The 25,045-nt window shown below is 34.9% G+C and overlaps 2 protein-coding genes across 2 annotated transcripts in view; both read right to left on the bottom strand.

The window, feature by feature from the left end:
- The window catches only part of LOC106969977 (lanosterol 14-alpha demethylase), a 43,925-nt gene extending 40,306 nt beyond the window's left edge, over positions 1 to 3,619 (bottom strand). The window contains exon 1 of the mRNA XM_053218470.1: positions 3,481 to 3,619. The gene's annotated coding sequence lies outside the window, so the exon portion shown is untranslated. The remainder of the gene's footprint in view (positions 1 to 3,480) is intronic.
- Positions 187 to 23,269, bottom strand: LRRD1 (leucine rich repeats and death domain containing 1). Its single transcript, XM_053218471.1, is given in 8 exon segments — positions 187 to 412; positions 1,055 to 1,172; positions 3,481 to 3,642; positions 17,348 to 17,546; positions 21,260 to 21,558; positions 21,561 to 21,743; positions 21,746 to 22,432; positions 22,435 to 23,269. Coding segments are annotated over 8 exon segments (2,598 nt in total). The 5' UTR covers positions 23,198 to 23,269; the 3' UTR covers positions 187 to 225.
- Positions 23,270 to 25,045: the final 1,776 nt, after the last annotated feature.

The following is a 25,045-nucleotide window of genomic DNA, read 5'->3' as shown; positions in this document are numbered from 1 at the left end:
AAACAAAAATTTTTTTTATTATTATCATAATTCCAGGGCAACATGACAAATACACAAACCAGTGTCTGTGATATTTTATTATCACAGTGATTAAAGTGATAGCCATAAATTATCATTATCTCTTAGGAATGCATGAAAAGAGACATGACATGCAATTCTCTTTTGTCCAGTTTTAATTATGTAAGTACATTATAAATTTTCAGTTTTTTATTATGAGTACACTGTTCAGAATTTAATTGCACGTGTAAAAACTTTTAAAGCTGTTATTTTGTCCATAATTTCATATGCTCCTATCATCATTAGTGCCTGAGTTAGTTGGTCTGTTAAAGCAGCTATAGTTAGTGACAGGTTGTTACTTTCTGTTTTCCACCTATTAAGTGCTTGGCGGACTCTCTCACTTAATGAAACAGTGCTGAAAATTTTAAAGATAATATTATTTTAATGACCAATTAAGAACATTGTTTTAAGTTACTTCAATATTACTCCCCTACATTTTCAAACCAATTTACCTGATTGAAGTGAGGATTAAATTAATTGATGAAGAAAGTTTATATAAAATTTAGCACAGAGCTTGGCAAATAGTGAATGAATGTTAGCCCCATGTCAACCCTTATTTCCTGGTAGGAAATCAATTCAATTAACATTCAGTTCTAAGAGAGATTTACTCAAGATCTCAAAACAATAATTGTGGGTTATTTATTCTCAGGCAGTGTATTACTGCTATAGTACTACATGCTTAATAATTTAATCTCATGACACTCTCTTAGTTAAATATATCTATTTTACCAGTGGAGAAACTGAAGCACCTGTAAGTTAAGGGACTTATACAAGGTCACAAAACTCGTTGTGATTTAAAGCCAAGCAGTTTGCCTTGAGAGCCCTTACTCTTAACTACTCTACTCACATGATTCACAAATACATAGTAAACTAAAATCAGAGTCTTTTACAGCAAATTAGAATTCATGTTAATATGACTGTTTCAAAACCTTATAATCAATATGATATAAACCAACATGAGAATAAGCTTATACCACATATTGTCACTCATACATACCTCTTTGTAGGCATATCTGTTTCTGAGATTGCCAAGCTTGGTTTTTGACACAAAAACTTAAAATTTGTTTCAGTGATATTTTTGGCAACTATGTTGAAGATCTTCTCTAGGATTTTCTCTACATTTGAACATAAAAGAAAATATAAGCCATCTCTTTTGAAAAATATACTCTACTTTGGGTTAATATTAAATCTGGGTTCCTTATTCTGTGCTCCTATCAAATGTCCATGTCAAGTAAAATTGAAAAGAAGATGCAGACCTAATTTACAAACTGAAATTTGAATCATTTGTTCTATTTTTTCTAAAATCTGAATAACCTACAACATAAAATGGCCATTTAAAAGTATATTATAAGTAACCTCAAAGTGATTTTGAAACCCTTTCTTTAATCCTTTCACGGCTTGAAATGAATTTAACTCTTTCCTTTGATTCTGGCTTCTTAATGGGCTTCTTCATGTACCACCATGAGAAACCGAGTTCACATCTACTATAGATATAGTGTGTATATGTATATTTTATATTCAAATGACTTATTTAATGAATGCTAGCTTAGATGTAAGTAGAGAGTTTTTAGGGTTTTTTTTTTGTTTTTTTTTTTGTTTTTTTTTTTTTAAGCTTCTAACTATCTTGGACTAGATTTATTTCGTTGACTAAGGTACTTTGGGAAGTTTCAAGAACTATCAATCTCCCACCCCTCTATAATCATCTCAGTCCCTCAGGCTAGATTGTATGCTAATGATATAAATGAAAGTCCAATATCCTAAGCAAAATCATAAGAAACCCCATGTTCTTTGTTAATTGGGGAATAAATACATTTCTCATGACAACTTCCTCTCTACTGTCCCTGGGTGCCTGCAGTATGAAGGCCCCTTGAACATAGAAAGGAAAGGGGCACCTGAGTGGCTCAGGCAGTTAAATGCCCAACTTGGGCTCAGGTCATGATCTCATGGTGGTTTGTGAGTTCAAGCCCCGTGTTGGGCTCTGTGCTGACAGCTCAGAGCCTAGAGCCTACTTTAGATTCTGTGACTCCCTCTCTCTGCCCCTCCCCTGCTCGCACTCTGTCTCTCTCTCTCTCTCAAATATAAACATTAATTTTTCTTTTAAAAAAGGAGACAAATGGCTAGGGTTCTCTCATTTTTGCTGACTTTGATCTGTTGCCATTTCGCATTGCACTTTCCCCATTGAGGATAGAATGACATGAGTCCTCCCTCCTTGGGAACTTGAGTAACAGAATTTTAGCAGGGAAGTTCAATTGTGTAACTATACAGCCCTTCTCTAAAGTACTGTATTCCTAACAGTATTCCTATACTTTATGGATCCTTGGAAACTTCTAAAAAACTTTATTTTATAGAAATAGTTACCACAAAATATACCTTTTTAATGAAAATAATTAGGAGAACCAACTTGCTTAGCAAGTTAGAAAAAACAGCTACTGTGACTTTTAATTTTATCTCTTAGGTTCCTTCCATCAGTGAGGCCCAAATCTTGCAAAAAATTCTGACTGGTAGTGATGCATATGCATGTATATTGTGGCTTAACGATACTGTATATTTTTAGTGACCCTACCACTAGATTATGAGATTATGCTGATGCAAGCTTCTGATTACACAGACAGGGAACATAGTAGAATGATTTGGGTGGAGAGTTTTGTATATTCCCTTTCCCCAAATCTGGATCAGTACGTATTAAATTGATTTAATATTTCTTAAGTACTGCATTGAATTGGAAGACCAAAATCTGAATCCAGTCTAAGGACTGGCTATAAGAAACAAAGTCAGAGTCCTAGCAAAAAGCTTAGCTGTTGGGAATCTAGCCCCAACAACAAAATTGGACAGTGAAACTTCCATCCCAGAGGCTTGGAGAAACCAGTCTCCATCTGGTCCAGTGGAAAGACACTTAAAGAAAATGGACCTTCTGTGTGAAATAATCAGGGACAACCAAAGGAATGCTTAAGGACAAAGAATGAAGACTACCCACAGACTGCAGATAGGTGATCATAGTGGGCCAAAACCTGATTGGGTTCAATGGAAAGATGGAAGGACTTTCTTCAAGGCCAGATGAGAGTTTTAGAGCAACTATATATGGTGATACAGATCAGAACCAGTGAATAAATTTTTGTGTGGAATATCTAAGTTTGGCCACAACCATAATGAAAAACTTGTTGAAGGGCATTGAGGCCAACAGGTGGAAAGCAGCCCAACCCTCCACTTGGGTTTGCCTATTTTCAATGGTTTAGTTTGTGTGGACACAGATTAAATAATATGAATTATCAAAATAAACTCCTAACCTTCAGAAAAGGGAAGATAATGAATATTTCCATGCCTATGCCAGATTGAAAATCTCTAACGAAAGAAAACTATTTTCTAATTTATAGATGATACTAGAAAATGACATGTAAACTAGTGAATCACTCACTTATCACTTACCATCTCTTTGATCTGCCCTCTCTAGATAGTGTGCAATCGTATAGAGTTGTTTTCCTTTACAGATTTCCATAGGAGGTCTCAGCAAAGTGTTATCATCAAAATTTATCTCCTTCAGTGAAAAAAGGTTGTGGATACCCCTAGGCAGATCTGTCAGATTATTTCCTAGTAGAAAAAAATTATAATTGAATTATACCTTTCTGTATAAAGAAAAATATGAAGATAAACTACTATTTATGGAGCATTTACTGTGTCTCACTGGCACAGTACCAGAGGACCCTCACAGTGCTGGCAGATGTAAATTCTTACTGAAGTCCACTTGCTAGGCGTGAAAAGGAGGATGTATAGAAACTGAGCTGTGGTTCCATTCCCTCAGAGGATGGAAAAATGAGTTAAGAGGCTGTCCTCTTACAGTACGGGAAAGGATTTTTCAGAGTAAGTGTGATGGTAATTTTTTAAGGATAATTAGATTGTTTAGAATAATTTCAGATTTAAGTTGCAGAAATTGTAGAGAATTCTTGAATATAGATTCCTCATCCAGATTTAGTTTCCCCTAATGTCATCATCTCACATTATCATATTATATTTGTCAAAACTAGGAAACTAACATTGGCACATTACTATTAAACTTCAGACAATTTTGGATTTCATTAGTTTTTCTATCGGTGTCCTTTTTCTGTTCCAAAATCCATGCCAGGATAACACATTGCATATAGTTATGTCTTCTTAGTCTCCTCTGGTCCGAGACAGTTTCTCAGTCTTTCCTTGTTTTTCATGATCTTGACAGTTTTGAATAGTACTGACTAGGTATTTTGTAGAATATTCCTTAGTTTGAATTTACCTGATATATTTTCTCATGATAACACTTGGGTTATAGGGTTTTTTGGAAAGAATGCCACAGAAGTGAAGAACTCTCATCATATCACAGCAAAGGTACCTAATACCTGTATGACATCACTAGTGATGTTAAGCTTGATCCCACAGCTAAATTAGTGTCTTGCCAGGTTTCTCCAATATAATGTTTTCATTCTTTTCTTGTCCATACTCTATTTTTTTGGAACTGAGTTCCAAACTAAGCTAAGTCTAGTCCACCATCAAGGAGTGCGAATTAAACTCTACTTCCCTAAATATGTTTTCAACATCACCTTAATCAATATAAACTGAACATAAAAAGTGAAGTTGTGGTAACTGACAAGGTAAGAATTTGTAATCATTTAGAGAGGAACTGACCTAAAGTTTGCCTTTATTTATACATTTATAGTTATATTATTTATAGTCATAAATAAAGGAACCTGCTTCCTTTTAATGAAGAATGGCATTCAGAAACCAAGATCTGGGGGCACCTGGGTAGCTCAGTTGGTTGAGTATCCAACTCTTGATTTTGGCTCAGATTGTGATTTCATGGTTGTGGGATAGCTCTGCACTGGGCATGGAGTCTGCTTGAGATTCTCTCTCCCTCTCACTCTGTCCCTCACTCCCTTGCTTGTGCATGCTCTCACTTTCTCTCTCAAAAAAAAGAAAGAAACCAAGATCTGGAGATCTGGATACTAGTTTTGCTCATTGCTTTTGGGAATGGGTATGTGCAGATAGATGTACAAATACATACCTACATATGTATATGGGGTTTTATAAACATTGTAAGCCCATAATTATAAATATATAATGTTTATGCATATGTATAATAAATATAAGTCACAACATATTCTATTTAGGGTTTGACTTTAATTTAGCATAATACATTAGAGATTTATTGGTGTCTATTGACATAGCAATAGTTTGTTCCTTTTTATTAATGAGAAGTATTCCATTATATGGATGTGATAATTTATCCATCCACTAAATAAGTGATGTTTAGAATGATTCCACTTGATATGAATGAATAAATAATGAAAAATAATGAAATGAAATGAAATGAAAAATAATGAAAAATAATTAATAAAACCACTCTATATATTTGTACTCAGTTTTTTATTGAAACTAAATTTTCACTTCGCTTAAAAGTGTAGTTGGAGTGTGATTGATGGGTTGTATGGTAAATATACATATAACTTTATAAGAAATTATGAAACCGTTTTCTAGAGTGTGTACCCTTTTGCATTCCTACCATCAGTGTATCAGAGTTCCAGGTGTAGTTCTTGGTAATGTCAGATTTTAATTTTAGTTATTCTAATACAAAGATCTCATTGTAGATTTAATTCATATTTCTCTCATGACTAATGATATCATTATATTTTCTTATGCTTATTTGCCATTCATATACATTCTTTGTAAAGTGTTCACAATTTATGCCAATTTTTCTTTTTTTTCAAGTTATTATTTACATTCCAGTTAGTTAACATACAGTATAATATTAATTTCAGGTGTGGAATTTAGTGGCTCATCACTACAAGTGCCCTCCTTAACCCATCACCCACTTAACCCATCCCTCACTCATCTCCCCTCTAGTAACCTTCAGTTTATTCTCTATAGTTAAGAGTCTGTTGCCTGGTTTACCTCTTTTCCCCCCATGTTCATCTACTTTGTTTTTTCAATTCCACATATGAGTGAAGTCACATGGGATTTGTCTTTCTTAGACTTATTTCACTTAGCATAATACTCTCTAGATCCATCCATGTTGTTGCAGATGGCAAGATTTCTTTCTTTTTTATGGCTGAGTAATATTCCATTGTATATATGTCCCATATCTCCTTTATCCATTCATCAGTTGATGGAAATTTTGGTTCTTTCCGTAACTCGTATGCCAATTTTTATTGAGTTAACTGCTCAGTGTTGACTTTTGACAGTTATTTTTTATATATTCAGCAAATATTTTCTTCCAGTCTGTGGCTTTTCTTTTCATTCTTTTAACAACACTTTTTGAAGAGCAGAGGTTTCTAATTTTGATGAAGTTCAATTTATTAATTTTTTAAGGATTGTGATTTTGGTGTTATATCTAAGAAATATTTGCCAAGGTTACAAAGATTTTCTTCTATGTTTTTATCTAGAAGTTTTATAGTTTTAGCTTTTACATTTAGATCTGTGATTCATTTTGAGTTGATTTTTTTATATGGTATGTGGTGTGGATCAAAGTTTTATTATTGTTGCAGTTTATCTTGTTTTTTGGCTTCTGGTCATCTAGTTGCTCCAGCACCATTTGTTGAAAATACCATCTTCTCTGTTGAATTACATGTGCATATTTGTCAAAAATCAATTGACCATATATGCATGGGTCTATTTCTAGCCTATGTATTGTGTTCTACTGATCTATGTCTGTTATTTTGCCAATACTACACTTTACTACCATAGCCTTTCATAAGGCTTAAAATCAGGTTTCAGGAGTCCTTCAACTTTGTTCCTTTTTCAAAATAATCCTAAAATTTGTATGAATCACAAAAGACCCCAAATAACCAAAGCAATCTTGAAAAATAAAAATACAGCTGGATGTATCACAATTCCAGACTGCAAGATATATTACAAAGCTGTAGTAATCAAAACAGTATGGTACTGACCCAAAAACAGATACATAGATCAACAGAACAGAATAAAAAACCCAGAAATGAACCCACAATTATATGGCCAATTAATTTTTGACAAAGCAGGAAAGAATATTAAATGGCAAAAGAATGTCTCTTCTACAAATGGTGTTGGGAAAACTGGACAGCAACATGCAAAAGAATGAAACTGGACCACTTTCTTACACCATACACAAAAATAAATTTAAAATGGAATAAAGACCTAAATGTGAGACCTGAAACCATAAAAATCCTACAAAAGAACACAGGCAGTAACTTATTTGACATCAACTGTAGCAACTTCTTTCTAGATATGTCTCCTAAGGCCAAGGAAACAAAAACAAAAATAAACTATTGGGACTTCATCAAAATAAAAAGCTTCTGCACAGTGAAGGAAACAATCAGCAAAACGAAAAGGCAACCTATGGAATGGGAGAAGATATTTGCAAATGACATATCTGATAGTTAATATTCAAAATATATAAAGAACCTAGGAAACTCAACACCCCAAAAATGAATAATCCATTTTAAAAATGGGCAGAAAACATGAATAGACATTTTTCCAAAGAAGACATACAGGTAACAAACAGACACGTGAAAAGATGCTCAACATCACTGATCATCAGGAAAATGCAAATCAAAACTACAATGAGATATCCCCTCACACCTGTCAGAATGGCTAAAATCAACAACACAAGAAACAACAGGTATTGGCAAAGATGTGGAGAAAGGGAAACCTTGTGCACTGTTGGTGGGAATGCAAATTGCTGCAGCCACTCTGGAAAACAGCATGGAGGTTCCTCAAAAAGTTAAACATAGGACCTTACGATCCAGCAATTGCACTACTAGATATTTACCCAAAGAGTAAAAAATATTAATTCAAAGGGATACATGCATCCCGATGCTTACAGCAGCATGATCAACAATAGCCAAATTATGGAAACAACCCAAATTTCCATCGACTGTTGAATAAAGAAGATGTGATACATGTAATACAATGGACTATTACTCAGCCATAAAAAGAATGAAATCTTGTCATTTGCATTGACACGGATGGAGCTAGAGAGTATTACGGTAAGTCAGTCGGAGAAACTGACTTCACTCATACGTAGAATTTAAGAAACAAAAGGGTAAAAAAGAGAGAGAAAGGCAAACCAAGAAACAAATTCTTAAATATAGAGAACTGATGGTTACCAGAAAGGAGGTAGGTAGGGGGGTGTGTTAAATACGTGATGGGGATTAAGGAGTGCACTTGTAATGAACACCAGGTGATGTATGGAAGTGTTAAATCACTATATTCTACACCTAAAACTAATATTACATTTTATGTTAACTAAGTGGAAAATAGTGTGAGATTGGCATAGGTTCGACGTACAGACTAATGGAATAGAATTGAGAGTCCAGAAATAAATCCACATATTATGACCAATTAATTTTTTTCTCTAATTTATTTATTTTTTATAATTTACATCCAAGTTCATTAGCACATGGTGCAACAATGATTTTAGGAGTAGATTCCTTAAGCCCCTTACCCATTTAGACCATCCCCCCCCCACAACCCCTCCAGCAACCCTCTGTTTGTTCTTTATATTTAAGTCTCTTATGTTTTATCCCTCTCCCTGTTTTTATATTATTTTTGCTCCCCTTCCCTTATGTTCATCTGTTTTGTATCATAAAGTCCTCCTATGAGTGAAGTCATATGATATTCATCTTTATTTGAATAATTTCACTTATCATATGCCCTCTAGTTCCATCCACGTAGTTGCAAATGGCAAGATTTCATTCTTTTTGATTGCCGTGTAATACTTCAGTGTGTGTGTGTGTGTGTGTGTGTGTGTGTGTGTGTGTGTGTGTGTGTGTTTATACCACGTCTTTTTTATCCATTCAACCATCGATGGATATTTGGGCTCTTTCCATACTTTGGCTATTGTTGATAGTGCTACTATAAACATTGGGGTGCATGTGTTCCTTTGAAACAGCATACCTGTATTCCTTGGATAAATACCCAGTAGTGCAACTGCTGGGTCATATGGTAGCTATATTTTTAATTTTTTGAGGAACCTCCATACTGTTTTCCAGAGTTGGCCAATTAATTTTTAACAAGGGTGCTCAGATCATGCAAAGGGGAAAAATAATCTTCAAAAAATGGTGCTAGAATAACTACAAATCCACATGCAAAAGAATCATAGTGGATCTCTTACCTCACACCAAATATAAAAATTAACTCAAAATGAATAACTTAAAGAGATGTTTTTATTTTATTTTTGAGACAGAGAGAGACAGAGCATGAGCAGGGGAGGGGCAGAGAGAGGGGGAGACACAGAATGTGAAGCAGGCTCCAGGCTCTGAGCTGTCAGCACAGAGCCTGACGCAGGGCTCGAACTCATGGAGTGTGAGATCATGACCTGAGCTGAAGTTGGACATTCAACCGACTGAGCCACCCAGGCGCCCCAAACATAGGGACAAATCTTAGTGATCTTGGATTTTGCTAATAGATTTTTAGTTATGACACCAAAAACATAAGCAACAAAAAGAAAGACTAGGTGATTGGAGTTCATAAAAATTTAAAACTTTTATGTATCAAAGGACATTATCCAGAATGAAAAGACAGTCTATAGAAAGGAAGTAATTAATTGTAAAACATAACTGATAAGGATCTAGTATTCAGAATATATAAGGGGCTCTTTCAACTCAGCAACAAAATAACCCAATTAAAAACCAATTTAAAAATGGGCCACAGACTTGAATAGACATTTCTCCAAAAACATATGCATATGGCCAACAAGCACCTAAAAAAGATGCTAAACATCATTAGTCATTAGGGAAATTTCAATCAAAACCATTTCACATTCATTAGCATAACTGTAATCCAAAACTTGTAAAACAACAGATATTGACAAGGATATGGGGAAACTGCACTTGTTGTACATTGCTGGTGTGACTGTAAAATGGTTCTATCTCTGTGGAAAACAATTTGACAGTTCCTCAAAAAATTATACAAAATTACCATATGACACAGGAATTCTGTCTCTAGGAATATGCCCCAAAGAATTGAAAACATACCGAAATAAACACATGTGTGAACATGTTCATAGCAGCATTATTCACAATAGCCACAAGATGAAAGCAGCCCAAATGTCCATCAGAGGATGAATGGATCATCAAGCTGTATCATATACATACAGTGTAATACTATTCAGCCATAATAGGAACTACTCATACAAGCTACAACATGGATGAAACTTGAAAACATTAAGTGAAAGAAGTCAATCCAGAAATGTCATATATTATACAATTCCATTTGTATGACACATCCATAATATTAGGCATCTTCATAGAGGTGTCCTGCACATTGATGGTTACAAGAGGGAGAGGAGAGGGGAGAACAGAGAGTAACTGTTTAATAATGAGTAAAAGCTTCCTTTGGGGTTGATGAAATGTTTGGAACCAGATACAGGTAGTGGTACATTGTAGTACTTTGTTAATGTGCTAAATGCCACCAAAATTGTTCACTCTAAAATTGTTAATTTTATGTTGTGTGAATTTCACCTAAATTATAATAAAAAACACACTTAGGCACAACATAGTCAAACTGCTGAAAACCAAAGATGAGAACATCTTGAAAGCAACTAAACAAGAATAGTTCAACAAGAAGACAGAAAAAGAGTTAACAGAGGAGAGAAACAGAAAACAAGTGGTGAAATGGCTGATCTAAATCCAGCTATACCAATAATTACATTAAATGTTCATTGACTGAATACTCCAGTTAAAGGCAGTGATTGCCAGAAAGGATGAAAATCAAGGCCCAACTACATTTTGTCTACAAGGGATGTACTTTATTTTGTAATACTTAGTTAGCTAATCAGTTATTATTTTACTTAGAGAGGAGCAGAGAGATGAGAGAGAATCCCAAGAAGGCTCCATGCTGTCAACGCAGAGCCAGATATGGGGCTTCATCTCATGACTTGAGCCAGAATCAAGAGTCAGAGGCTTAACCAACTGAGCTACCCAGGTGCCTGCAAGGGATATACTTTAAATATAAAGACACAGATATGTTGAAAGTAAATTGATAGTAAAGATATACCATGTGAACAGTAAGCTTAACAAAACTGGAGTGGCCTTAATATTAGATAAAATACCCTTCAAGATAAAGATTATTACTGGAGATAAAGAGGGTCATTTGGGGATTTCAGATGATAAAAAAATGTATTAGAATTGAAAGTCATAATAAGCATGTATGTGCATTTTCTTATAACAGTTCTTCAAAATACATGAAAAAAGTTGACAATGAAAGCAACAAATACACAATTACACAACCATAGTTTTGGATTTTAACACTATTTTCTAAAGCATAACAAGATAATATACCAGTAAAGACAGAAGATTCCAACAAAACTATCAACCATCTGGACTTAATATGATATTCATAAAACACTGTAGCTAACATTTCAGAGTATATTTTTTAAAGAGTGTATAGTGTGTGATTGCACTATTGATGGGAATGTAAACTGGTGCAGCCACTCTGGAGAACAGTATGGAGGCTCCTCAAAAAATTAAAAATAGAATTACCCTATGACCCAGCAATTGCACTAGTAGGTATTTTCCCAAAGGTTACAAAAATATAGATTTGAAGGGGTGTATGTGCCCCAGTTCTTATAGCAACATTATCAACAATAATCGACAATAGTCGATAAATGGATAAAGAAGAGGTGGTATATATATACAATGGAATATTACTAAGCCATCAAAAAGAATGAAATCCTGCCATTTACAATCATGTGTTTGGAGCTAGAATGTATTATGCTAAGCAAAATAAGGCAATCAGAGAAGGACAAATCCCATATGATTTCACTCATATATGGAGTTTAAGAAATGAAACAGATGAACATATGGGAAGGGGGGGATGGAGAGGAGAGAGGAAAACAAACCACAAGAGACTCATAAAATAGAAAACAAACTGAGGGTTGATGGAAGGAGGTGGGTGAGAGATGAGCTAGATAGATAATGGGTAGGAAGGAGGGCACTTGTTGTGATGAGCATTGGGTGTTGAATGTAATTGATGAATCACTGAATTCTACTCCTGAAACCAATATTACACTGTTTGTTGACTAAAATTTGTATTAAAAAAAGGGTATATGGTGTATTTATCAAGGTAGCCTATATGCTGAGCCATAAAGCTAGTCCAAATAAATTTAAAAGGATTAAAATCATTTTTTTACTGACCACAAGAAAAGAATTGCTTTTCTGCTAAATGTTTATCAACAGCAGAATATGAATAGCACTGAGAGTGAATTGTCCACAGCCACCCAGAGTAACATGAGTGAATTTCACAAACATAATGTTGAGTGAAAGAATCCAGGTATAAAAGAGTATATACTTCATGACTTCATTTAAGGCCCACTATTGGAAATCATGATAGTGTTTACCCTTGGTTGAGAGAAAGGGGAAAAGTGACTGGAATGGCATAAGAAAGGGCTTCTGGGAATGTCTTTTCTCTTGATCGAGGTTCTGAAATATGGGTTTGTTCAGTGTGTGAAAGTTCATTGAGCTGTATACTTAAAATATGTACTTTTAAAAAATTGAATTATAATTGACATATAACATTTTAGTTGCAGATGTATAACATGATGATTCAACATTTGTATATTGTAAAATGGTCAACATAATAAGTCTAGTTAACATCCATCACAACACATAGTTACAGGGTGCCTGGGGGACTCAGTCATTTGAGTGTCCAACTTCTTCTCAGGTCATGGTCTTGAGGTTCATGAGTTTGAGCCCCACATTGGGCTTGCTGCTATAAATGCAGAGCCTGCTTTGGATCATCAGTCCCCTCCCCACCTCTCTCTCTGCCCCTCCCTCACTTGCCCTCTCTCTCTCAAAAATAAATGAGCATTTAAAAAAATACATAGTTACAAATTCGCAATGAAAATTTTTAGGATCTATTCTTTTAACAACTTTTAAATATACCAAAAATATTATTAACTATAGTCACCATGATGTACATTACATCCCGGAACTTATTTATTTTGTAACTGAAAGTTTGTACCTTTGTTACCCTTTATCCATTTTGCCCAGCTCCACCTGTGGCAACCATCAATCTGTTCTCCTTATCTATGAGTTCAGTTTTTAGATTCCACATGTAAGTAAAATCATACAGTATTTGTTTTTGTCTGGCTTATTTCACTTAACAAAATGCCCTCCAGGTCCATCTATGTAGTTGCAAATGGCAAAATTTCCTTCTTTTTATGGTTGAATAATACTCCATTGTGTGTGTGTGTGTGTGTGTGTGTGTGTGTGTGTACATGCCACATTTTCTTCATCCATCCATCCACTGATGGACACTTAAGTAAATAATGCTGCAATGAACATGAGGTGCACATATCTTTTTGAGTTACTGTTTTCTTTTCCTTCAGATAAATACCCAGAAATAGAATTGCTGGATTATATGGTAGCTCTACTTTTAATTTTAATCTCTTGAGACAGTATGTACTCTTTTTGTTATGTATATTATACTTTAATAAAAATGTTTTTAAATACGGGCAGCAACAAAGTGAGAGAGAGAGGCTATATAGGTAGGAGTCCTTTCAGAGGCTGTTACATTAGTACATGTAAGCAGTTGTGCTATTTAAAATATTTAACAACTGGGGTGCCTGGGTGGCTCAGTCGGTTGAGCATCCAACTCCGGCTCAGGTCATGATCTCATGGTTTACGAGTTTGAGCCCCGCTTTGGGCTCTGTGCTGACAGCTCAGAGCCTGGAGCCTGCTTCAGATTCTGTGTCTCCCTCTCTCTCTGCCCCACCCCCATTCATACTCTGTCTCTCTTCCTCAAAAATAAACATTAAAAGGTATATTTTAAAAAATTTCTTTAAAAAAATTTAACAACTTATTTGGCACAAGCACTGACCCATCAGAACAGACGCCAGCTGTAAACAACAGATAGAACAGTACTAGCTTAACTAGCTGTCTTACAGGTAGGAGAAGATGCAAACCTGCAGGGTAGAATTATCAAGGCCTGTAGAGAGAACTGTAAGGCAAGATAACTGTCCTTCTCCATGAGGACAACCACAGGCAGTTTACATGCCAATCTACTTCCTTTCATTTGTTATTTTGGCTTCTTGGAGAGAGGCTCCAACACCTGTTTAAAACCTATATTGCATCAGTTTTTGTGCTTAGTAGTTAACTGTTTAATCCTCACAAATCAAAGAGTAGATACCATTTCCATTTACAGATTAGGAAACAGAAGGTTAACGTTAAAAAAAAAATTCCTGTTGAAAGATGGAGCTAGAATTCTAAGGTCTGCTCCACTCCAAAGCCCATGCTATGAGCCCATGCTATAAATCCCTTTCATTGGTATATTACCTCACATTTGTGAAACTATTTTCATAAGTTTTATCTAATTATATTCCCACAAGTCTGTGAACAAGCAGAAGTTATAGCTTTCCCATCTTGTTGATGGTTCATAAGGGTTATCTTCCTAAATTTGCTAGTTTGTGACAGAGACGATTATTTCACAAGAGTATATGAACATCTTTTGCTTGAATAATGCTTTCACAGTATGCTACCTGCTTTCAAAGTCTCATTCAGTCTGTAAACAAATCTATAGCATGGATATTCGGTTAGCTTCACTTTATAAATAGAGGAAACAGATTAAATGACAAGACTCGAACTCACCCCTTCTAAGTTCAAACTTGGCAATAAAAGCTGGTGACTTGTAGCATGCCAGTTGCTTAGCGACTGTCACTTAGCTCCAAACCTACTTCTTTGCATTTCTTTACAGTTTTTCTTTTACTGTCACCCTGGCAACACTCGTACTCCATCAGCAACACGAACTGAAGTTTGTACTTGTCCCAACCCTCACAGAACTAGCACTAGCGCGCGCGCAGTTTCTCCCACGCACCCGCACACTCTCTTCTTCCTCTCTCCCCCTCCCTCTCCCTCTCTCTCCCTCCCCTTCCCGCACCCCCCAACCTGAAGTGGCCGGAAGCTAAAACTCCTGCAGCAAGCTAAAACTCCCTCACTGTGAGATCATGACCTCCGCAGGTGCCGCTCCTGCACTGTGAAATCATGACCTCCGCAGGTGCCGTTACCCGCCAATCAGTACTGCAGCCGCCAATCAGTACTGACTGCAACGCAGGTCATGATCTCACAATTCAGGAGTTTTCGCGTGGGGGGGGGGGGGAGGCCGGCAAGAGAGAGACCCCTTCCTTCAAGCTTCTGAGTGTTCATAATTCTGTCTTTTCTACTTTATTCTCTTACCCATAGGGTGGTTATTGTTTCCTGCCATTGCTACTTTACCATGAACTTCGAATTCTCTTTCACTCTTTCACTTCTGTAGTTAACAACATGTATATATACTTAGTTATTAAGTTGTGATTTCTGTCTCCTGGTTGGATCCTGACATATATTTTTCTAATTCTCATGCGGACCAGCAGAGAACACGCAACACTTGCAGAAAAGTCTTTGATCTTCCCATTCTGTCTTGATTCAGTACCAGAAAGCCTCCAGAGAATTATGCTTCTGACGCGTCGTTGTATTTTCTAGTGGGTCAGAGGGCTCTTGTCAGCCTCTGATTTTTTTGTGTACAAATAGTAGTTGAGTGGAGTGTATCCTGCCCTTGGACAAACTAGGTAACCTTAAAATATAGAAAAACTTGGCCAAAACACAAAGGTTGAGCAAAAAAATTCAGTTGCCAGACTGAGTTTTTACAACTCACTTCAACTTGTTGCAAAATTATTAAAATGACTGATATGTACCCGCACAGCCAGTTTACCGGGAGTTTGGGAGGTTCAGGAGAAAAATGTCAGTTCCGTTATATCTAAGTGTTGATGCATTACTGTACATTTTACTGTGTTACTAGGACTACTGACCAAAAAAGATGACCTTTGTTGTTTTATTCTGAAAATCCTCTAAATCTAAGAAGATGCAGGGCTCCGGCTGTAAACACTACTTCCAACTGAAAGATAGAATTTCATAAATACAGTGGTTCATGTGCTTAGCTGGTACAACCACTGGAGATCAATTTGCCCAAATCTGGTAAAGTTGAAGATATGCATACCTTCTGATGCAGCAATTCTACTTATAGCTATACGCACTAAAGAAACTCAAGCAGAGGTACACAAGGAACATGTACAGGATGTTTATAGTAGCAAACACATTGGAAACAACCTAACTGTCTACCAACCAGGTAATGGATTGTTATTTAACCGTATAATTGAATATCATATAGGATTTAAAGTGAATGAAATAAGTCTATGTATATATTAATATGGATTAATTTTAGAAATATGACAAATGAAAAAAGCAAATTTTAGAGTAGTAAATCACTATCATATAGCATGATAAGATTTAGTAAAATTTAAAAACTCAAAATAGTATTACTTGTTTATGGTTATATATATGTATAAAAACATGGAAGGAAAAAAGATACATACCAATTTCAGTATAGTGGTTACTTCTAGTTTGGGTAGAAGGACAAAAGAAATTTCAACTCCATTATTTTATTTCTTAACAATTAAAAAATATATCGAGTAAATACAACAAAAATGTTAACATTCCTTATATCTGGGAGTAGTTACCTAGGTATTTATTATTTTCTGTAAGTTTTTCATAATAAATTTTCTGAAAGTATTTCATAATAAAAATTATTTTTTTAAGTTTATTTATTTATTTTGAGAAAGAGAGTACGAGTGGGGAAGGGCAGAGAGAGAGGGAGAGAGAATCCCAAGCAGGCTTCATGCTGTCAGCCTGGAGCCCAACGTGGGGCTCAAATCCCATGAACCATGAGATCATGACGTGAGCCAAAATCAAGAGTTGGACACTTAAGTCACTGAGCTACCCAAGCACCACCATAATAAAAATTATTAAGAAAAATACCAATCTGGTATTTATTGTGCTTTGGAAAATCGTTTCTGATACCTTTAGAGTAAGTGATTTACTTTTTTGTTGTTATTTAATGATTTACTTTGTAGAAGACTATAAGGTATCTGAGTATTGTAATGTACAGGGGTAGGATTAGGGGAGCCAGAAAGGAAAATACAGAAAATGCTGACCTAAGGTTGTGTAGGTAAGTTTGTGTAGAGGGAGAGATGAGGTCAGGTTCAGAAAGGGAAGAAATACTGACTGACTGGGTATAGACAGAGAGGACAGAAAAGAAATGAGAATATGTTCAAGGTGCCCAGTTTGGTTATAACGTCTTTCAGGAAAGCAACAGGACCTTATGCTGTGCTCTTATTTTCTGTACCTCAGATGTGCATTTCCTTCCAATGAGCACTTAATGCATTATGTTGACTGCTGTTCTGTCTTGTCAGCAAAATTTGCAACCTAGACAGGAATACTCTACTTACTGATTATGCTTATTGATTACGCTTGACACTTGCCCCTGAAATTTAGTTGCTGGAGATCATGTAAACATAGAAAAGATGGTGGCAGATAACATATTTGATTGTTGTATGCATTTAAACTAACCAAACTTCTCAATTCCCCTATATTTCTTGGAATCTCTCTGATTGCATTATTTGAGATATCAAGTCTTTTAAGCTGAGTCATATTAGACAGCTCTTCTGGAAGTCTCGTTAACTGTAACAAAGATTAAACAATTATATTTTTAATAAATATTTCTATGACTAAAACCTTGTCTAAAATGGAAGTTTGGTTTTTTGGTCTTAAAGAGGGATATTTTCACCCTCCTTGCTAAAATCCACAATATATTTTGTGGCATCCAAGTGCCTCCCCAGTCTGACCAATTCTACCCATTCAACCCTATGGCTTATTAACCCACTTTCCTCACTCTCCCAGAACTTGATGTTCCTTACTATCCCTTTCTTCCCTCCCTAAAGTCTTTACCAACTTTTCTGTACCACATTTTATCTCTTTATTCCTGTTCTCATCAGCAGTGCTTTTTAAAGTCCCTTGGTGTATTTTCCTAGGATTTTTAAATGACATAATATACATTTTATACTTTTTGTGTACACATTCCCAATCATGATATATTTTGAGTAAATGCTCAGTAAACCCCTTTAGAATGGACTCACACAGGTTGGCAGTATAGCCTCAAAAAAGCATTGCAGAATAACAGGAATTAAGATACCCTGATATGGTGAAGAAGAAATACATGTATTCAGAGAAAATATGGCCATCACAAATGGCTTTTGAAACAAAGTTCTACAAGTGAACAAAAGAATTTTGAATTGAGAAATAACCAAACAAGGTAAATACTGAATATTGTGCTCAGTGTTCTTCCATATATAAAAGAAGCATAAAAGACAGTCCCTAACTTAAAGGAGATTAAAATTTAGTTCAGGAAACAAAATACACACATATGAAACCATCAGAAAAGAGTATTAAATGATAGGTAATCCAGTGCCAAAATAAAGGGTACAATAACAGATATGTGGAAGTTTAGAGAATGTATATCAGTACAAATCAAAGAACTAAAGGAAATCTTCACGTAGCAGATAGGACTTGAATGTCCCCGTAAGAATGAATAGGATTGAGGGTACCTGGGTGGCTCAGTTGGTTAAGCATCTACCTTTTGGTTTCAGCTCACGTCATAATCTCACACCACGTGGGATAAATAAATACATATTTTTTTAAAAAAAAGAATGAGTAGGATTGAGTAGAAGTCATAGGACACTGAAGGCAAGACAAATACCATGCATAAAAATGGGCCAGAGAGAAGGTGAACAGCAAAGACAGGTGATAGGAAGCAGAGGAAGGTATGTTTGGAGAAAGAAGATGGAACTGGGCCATGGCAGGCCTTAAGAGTTGGCCCTAGGAGGTAGGAGTCAGGTCAAGACAGGTGGGTAGGTTCATAATTTGACTTTCCTTCAGGCAAATATTCTTTTTCACTATTTGCTCAACATTTATTAGATGAAGTACCTAAGAACTGTGTGCTAGTAGAGCCACTATGAAAGGAAGACTCCTGTTGGGTATCCTTCACTTAGCCAAATAAAAGCCTTCTGATGAACCTGAACTTATCTTCTTTAAATGACTGTTTAGTGACCATCTGCCAATCCTTTAGGCACTTCACTTTCACCTTAAGTGGGTTATCAAAGTGATATTTCCAATTATATATATATTTTGAAAAGAGTTCTTATAAATCATTTTTCCATCTGGTGATTTTTCTTTTTTAAAGGGTATCCAGCTTTATTTTACATGGTTGCCTACTCTTTCTTTCTTTCTTTTTCTCTCTTTTTCTTTTAAGGAAGCTCTATGCCCAATGTGGGACTGGAACTCACAGCCCAAGATCAAGAGTCATATGCTCTATTGACTGAGCCAGCCAGGCACCCCATCTGGTGATCTTTGAAGTGATGTTGTAATAATGTTGCCCTTGGCAACCATTTGCCACAAGTAGGCTATAGGTATGCAGTCTGGATTCCTGAGAATAGTACTCTGTAATTTTCTCAGTAAGGAAATCTGATAGCTTTGATAAGTCCTGATGAAATAGGAGACTGAATCAAAGAGAATACTCAGGAGGCTCCTGGAGTAGTCTAGACATGAAGTAAGTGATAACCATGGACCAGTTGGAGACAGTGACACTGGAAAATGAAGAAGTTGATCCAAGAACTTTTTCAGAGAAAAAAATGAGACGATTTTGGTGTAAGTTTCAGTATAACTAGTGATGGAAAGGGAAGAAAGTTGATTTCATGATTTCTAGATTTAGTAGGTCTGAAGAAAGCAGCATTACAGACAGAAATGGAGTTGTGAAGAGAGTTACATTGGAAAGAAAGAGGAGTTTGATTCTGAAGTCATGTTGAGTTTGAGACAATAGAAGAACAGGGAATTTCCAGGGAAACAGAGCTATGGGACTAAAGTAGTAGTGGAGATCAGTTCCAGTTACGCAGATTTGAGGGTCATGTGCATGGTGTGGTGAGGTCTGGGATGAAGTTAATAAAAAAGAGGAGATTAAGGACACAACCTTGTAGATCTGCACAGTAAAATACAGGAGGAGAAAGTGAGACAATTATAAATCAGACAAGGAATTAGTTGATTATAATGCAGAACCAAAAAGTGCCTGTTAGTGCAATAACAACTTTTGAAACACATGCATCGTTTTTCACTCCAGCTACTTAAGCAACTATTCCCTGGAGTAGCCTTTCTGGAAATGTATTATATAGCAGGTGTTAGGTTTAAAAAGGGTAAGTAACTTTGGGAAATGTGAGTTAAATAGAAACAAACCAATTTCTTTAGTGCAGGACTCTACAGAGCTTTTAATACACTAACGTTCATTGTGATTCTTTAAGAGAAGAAACCAGTACTTCTCAAAGCTATGTAATCACAGGAACCCCTCTCCCCCCTACCCCACCCCACCCACCTATTTTTAAGGAGCAGTTCACAGGACTAGTGTTTTTAAGGACAGACTTTGGGAAATATTGCTCTAGATAATAGTCCAGCTCTATCAAAGCACTTTAATTTGACTGATGGTCAAATTAAACTTAGCCAGATAATAGCTGGGTCCTTTTCATTAGTTTACTAAGATCTTAATATAAATCAACATTGCTTGATTTTTTTTAAGTATTTCCATAAAATTCATTCTTATGTTCAAGTAAAATGCTAAACTATAAGAACATTTATTCCCATTTATCTAGCAGTTCTTTAGGAAAAGTTCCCTAAGGAAATAAAATATGAAGAAGGTTGTTTTTATGAAGTTCATCATAGCCTTATATATGATGAAAAATTATAATATCTCTAAATACTTAATAACAGATGATTAGTTACATAAATCATGTATTGGCTCTAACAATTAATTACTGGGAAGATTTGTTATATTATGTGGAAATGCTTACATTAAGTGAAAATAGAAGAAACTAAAATTGAGTGTAGAAACTTTTTATAATTGCTTATATAAACCACATACATAAAAAAAACACTAAAAGTAAGTTGTATCAACATATGACCAGTGGCCCATAGTTATATTTACAATAGTATCCTTCTGGAATGATTTTTTTTTTTTTACTTTTCTCAATTTTTCCAAATTTTCTGTAATGTGTTTATATTATAATCCATGGCTTTAAAACTCCTTTTTATAATTAAACTGAAATAAAAACAAATCTATAAAATTGACAGCTTTAGTTACTTAGAATTTCATTTTAATGAAATATTTTTCTGTGAATCTTTCATGTTGAGAAATATATTTTTAAGGCATGTTTGGGGTTTAAAAGAAAAAAGCCTATTTAAAACAAATAAAATATTCCAGCTAATTTTAAAACATACACACATACACTACAGTTTAGATTCTAATCCCCTCCAATGCCAACTTCCCTCCAAGGCCAAAAATATAAGTTTCTTGCCTTTCTTCCATTTATCTGATTTATATTCAGCTCTTCCAGTGATTGAAGTTGGCACAGCTCAATAGGAAAATATATAAATTGATTGCTTGAGATGTTTAATTTCTGGATTCTTTTTAGGTTACAGATATCTGAAGGGATATTCTGTCTTTGGTTTGTTGAAAGATCAAATACTTGCAAATTTTCTAAGGTACATACTTCTATAGGAAAAGCTTCAAATTTATTACAGCATAAAATCAGAACACAGAGCGATACCATATTGGAAATAAATGGTGGAATTTTCCTTATTTGGTTTTTACCAAATCTAGATATTCAAGATTAATAAGAGAACATAAATACTCAGAAAATATGAGGAGTTTATTTTTATTTAACTGTAAATGAAGCAATTGTTTAATGAAAGATATATCCACAGGTATTTCTGAAATATAATTTCCATTAAAATTCAAATAATAAAGAGAATGTAAGGCACACAAACCTACTGGAAAAACATTATTCTGTTATAACTCAATTCAACTTTAGTTATTTTTCTACAATTTTTTACTTCAATGGGAACATCTGTGATTACATTTCCTGAAAATTCTAGACTGAACATACTATTAAGATGTGAGATATTTTCAGGTATTCTCACTATATTATTTCTGTTTACATGGAGTTTTCTTAAATTTTTTAGCTTATGGATGTTCTTAGGAAGTTCTGTTAATTTGTTATTACTAAGACTAAGGCATTCCAACATTACACAGTGGGAAATTTTCTCTGGTATTTCTTTTAATAAATTTTTATCAAGTATTAGAATTCTGAGTTCCTTAAAATTCTCAATTTTCTGTGAAATAACTTCCAGTTTATTATCAGTTAGTAGGATTTCTTTCATTTTGAGCAATTGAAAAATCTCCACAGCCAAAAAAGTAAGTTGATTATGATCCAGTAAAAGTTTTTCTAAATGTTTAAGCTCCCTAATTTCTTTTGGCAAACTGCTTATCAGGTTTCCAGTAAGGTTTAGTGAAATTAACTTTGGAAGGAAGCACAGAGCTTTAGGAAATATTGTTAACTGATTATATTCCAGATTGAGAACCGTCAAGTTTTTCAAACTAGACAGAATGTCTGGTATATGTCTTAAGTTATTTTTAGCCAAACTTAAAATTTCTAAGTTTCCAAGACTTTCTAACCCAGAAGGAAAATCTCAATATAATTGTTATTAAAAAAGAGTTGCCTGATATTCCCAACCTGTGATATTTCTTTAGGTGTATGTGATATTTGATTATGACTGACATTTAATATCTTTAAATTATGAAGTAACTGAATTTCAGATAGAAAGGATGATAACCCATTTCCTTGCAAGGATAGAATTTCAAGTCCTAGCAGATCACCTGAGTCTGCCCCTTTAAAACTTTTGATTTGGGTCTCATCCAAATATAGATATTTTACATATTTGATTTTTAAGATGTCCTTAGGGAATTCTTGTAAACCCTTGGCCTTGAGGTTAACTGTAAAGTTATCTGATCCTAAGCCAAGTCCTTTCTGATTTTCCTCAGAGAGTTGTGCACTGTTTTTTTCTAATGTTTCATGAGATAAGCCAGTGAAAGCCTGATTTTCAGCAACCATCTCAATCATTGATAATGGTGGACTTTGTGAAATAGCACTTTTTGACTGAAAGGTGTCATATAGAGTGATTGTTTCAGAAAATTGAAGAGTTTTCCTTTGTTCTTCATTTCTCTTAGATTTATTTTCAGGGGACAATGCTGATGTATCATCATATATACCCAATTTATCATTTCTAAGATGTGTTTCACAAATCTGACTGGAAGGTTTCCCATCACAAACTTCCTCTAATGAATTTGATGTTTCTTTAATAAATTCAGGCTCTTCTGACCATGATCCAGATTCTTTCCTACGTTGACTAGTGATATCTTCTAGCTCTTCTGAAGTACCCTCCTTTTCAGACATCTTATTTGCTGGTATGTTTTATACCAAAACAAGACTGTAACTCAATTTTAATTTTCATGTTAAATTTCTCCTTTGAACCTACAAAACAAATGTGGATGTTAAAAGAAGAGATATAATAAAGATATCAAAATTACAAATTAATAAGCCAACACTCAGAAGCAGAGTGATCTAGGTGACAGACAGCTGACCACAAATGCATGAGTGAGCCCAGCCACCAATATCAGAAGAATTGTCTAACTGAGCCAACCCCAAATGGCTTACAGAATCGTGAGCTTAAAGTGTTTCCTATGCAGCAAAGACTAACAGATGATGTAAGTGGTAAATGGTATATATCCAGCACAATTTTTTAAAAAAATTATGCTTTGTCTCTCACAGTTAGTTCTTTAATCCATTTGGAAATTATTTTGCATATGCTGTAAGGAAGGGATCTAATTTAATTTTTCTCATATGCCTAGCTGGTTTGCAATATATTCAATAGTAAATTCTTTCTTCACTGATTTCTAATGCTGCCTCAGTCATATGTGTAGAGCTGTTTCTGACTTTCAGTTCTATTCCTTTTATATATTTGTCTAAGTTTTCATCAAAGCACATGTTTTAATGATTATAACTTTATAATAAATCTTGGTACCTGGTAGAGATAGTCCTCTTCCCTTATCCTTTTTCTTCAAAACTATGGTGGTTATTCTCAATCCTTTACATACCCAGATCAATGTCAGGGTCCAAGTTCCACAAAATATCTTGCTTGTATTTCAATAAGAATTGGATTAAATTTGTGAACTAATTTGGGAGAGAAGTGATACATTTATGATATTGATTCTTCCTATTTAATAACATGGTATATCTCTTTTGCTATTAGGAATGATATCTGATTTCTATGTCTTTTTTTAGTTTTTTAAATATTGGTATATAGGAACACTAATGGTTTTTGTTTGTTGATCTTGTCTTCAGTAATATGACTGGGCTTTATACATCCTCCTAGATTTTTTTATAAAGACAGTGTCGTAAATATTGGCAGTATTTGTTTCTTCTTATCCAATTCTCTGACTCATGTACTGTCTTAGTGCATTTTTCAAGCCCTTCAGTAAGTACAATGTGGAATAGGGGGAATGATAGCAGCTATCTTTGTCTTATATTTTTAATCTGCTAATGTGGTATATTACATTAATAGATTTGCTTTATTGAACATCTGGCATTCTGAGGGTAAATCAAACTTGGTCATGATACATTGCTTTTTAATTCACTTCTGAATTACATGTAACATTTACTCAGAGTTTTTATGCCTATATTATTAGCAATTTTGTTGATACTTTTACTTTTTTGTAATGTTCTTATCCAGTTTTGTTGTCAAGGTTAACCTCATAAAGTAAGCTAATTATCTATTTGTTGAAGCATTTTATGTTATAGGGATAATCTGTTCCCTACAAGTTCTGTAATTTTTTTAAATTTTTTAACATTTTTTATTTTATTTTTTGAGAGAGACAGAGCACAAGCAGGGAAGGGGCAGAGAGAGAGGGAGGCACAGAATCCCATGCTGGCTCTAGGCTCTGAGCTGTCAGCATAGAGCCCAATGCGGGGCTTGAACTCATGAATTGAGAGATAATGACCTGAACTGAAGTTGGATGCTTAACCGACTGAGCCACAAAGGTACCCCTGTAAAAATTTTTTTTGATCTCTTACTTATTATATGTGATGGTTACTGGTTTGTCCAAGTTTTCTTTTTCTTCTCAAGACGTGGTGAAGTAACTACCTTCTCCTGGCTTCATATTTCTATATAGAGGAAACTCCATCTGTGTAATGCCCTTGGCCTTGAACCTCATCTCCAGAATATCTCCTTTACAGAGAACACTT

The sequence above is a fragment of the Acinonyx jubatus genome, chromosome A2 (assembly GCF_027475565.1).
Source record: "Acinonyx jubatus isolate Ajub_Pintada_27869175 chromosome A2, VMU_Ajub_asm_v1.0, whole genome shotgun sequence".
Classification (NCBI taxonomy): domain Eukaryota; kingdom Metazoa; phylum Chordata; class Mammalia; order Carnivora; family Felidae; genus Acinonyx; species Acinonyx jubatus.
The sequence above is the reverse complement of the archived record's forward strand: the minus strand, read 5'-3'. Positions and strand labels throughout refer to the sequence as shown.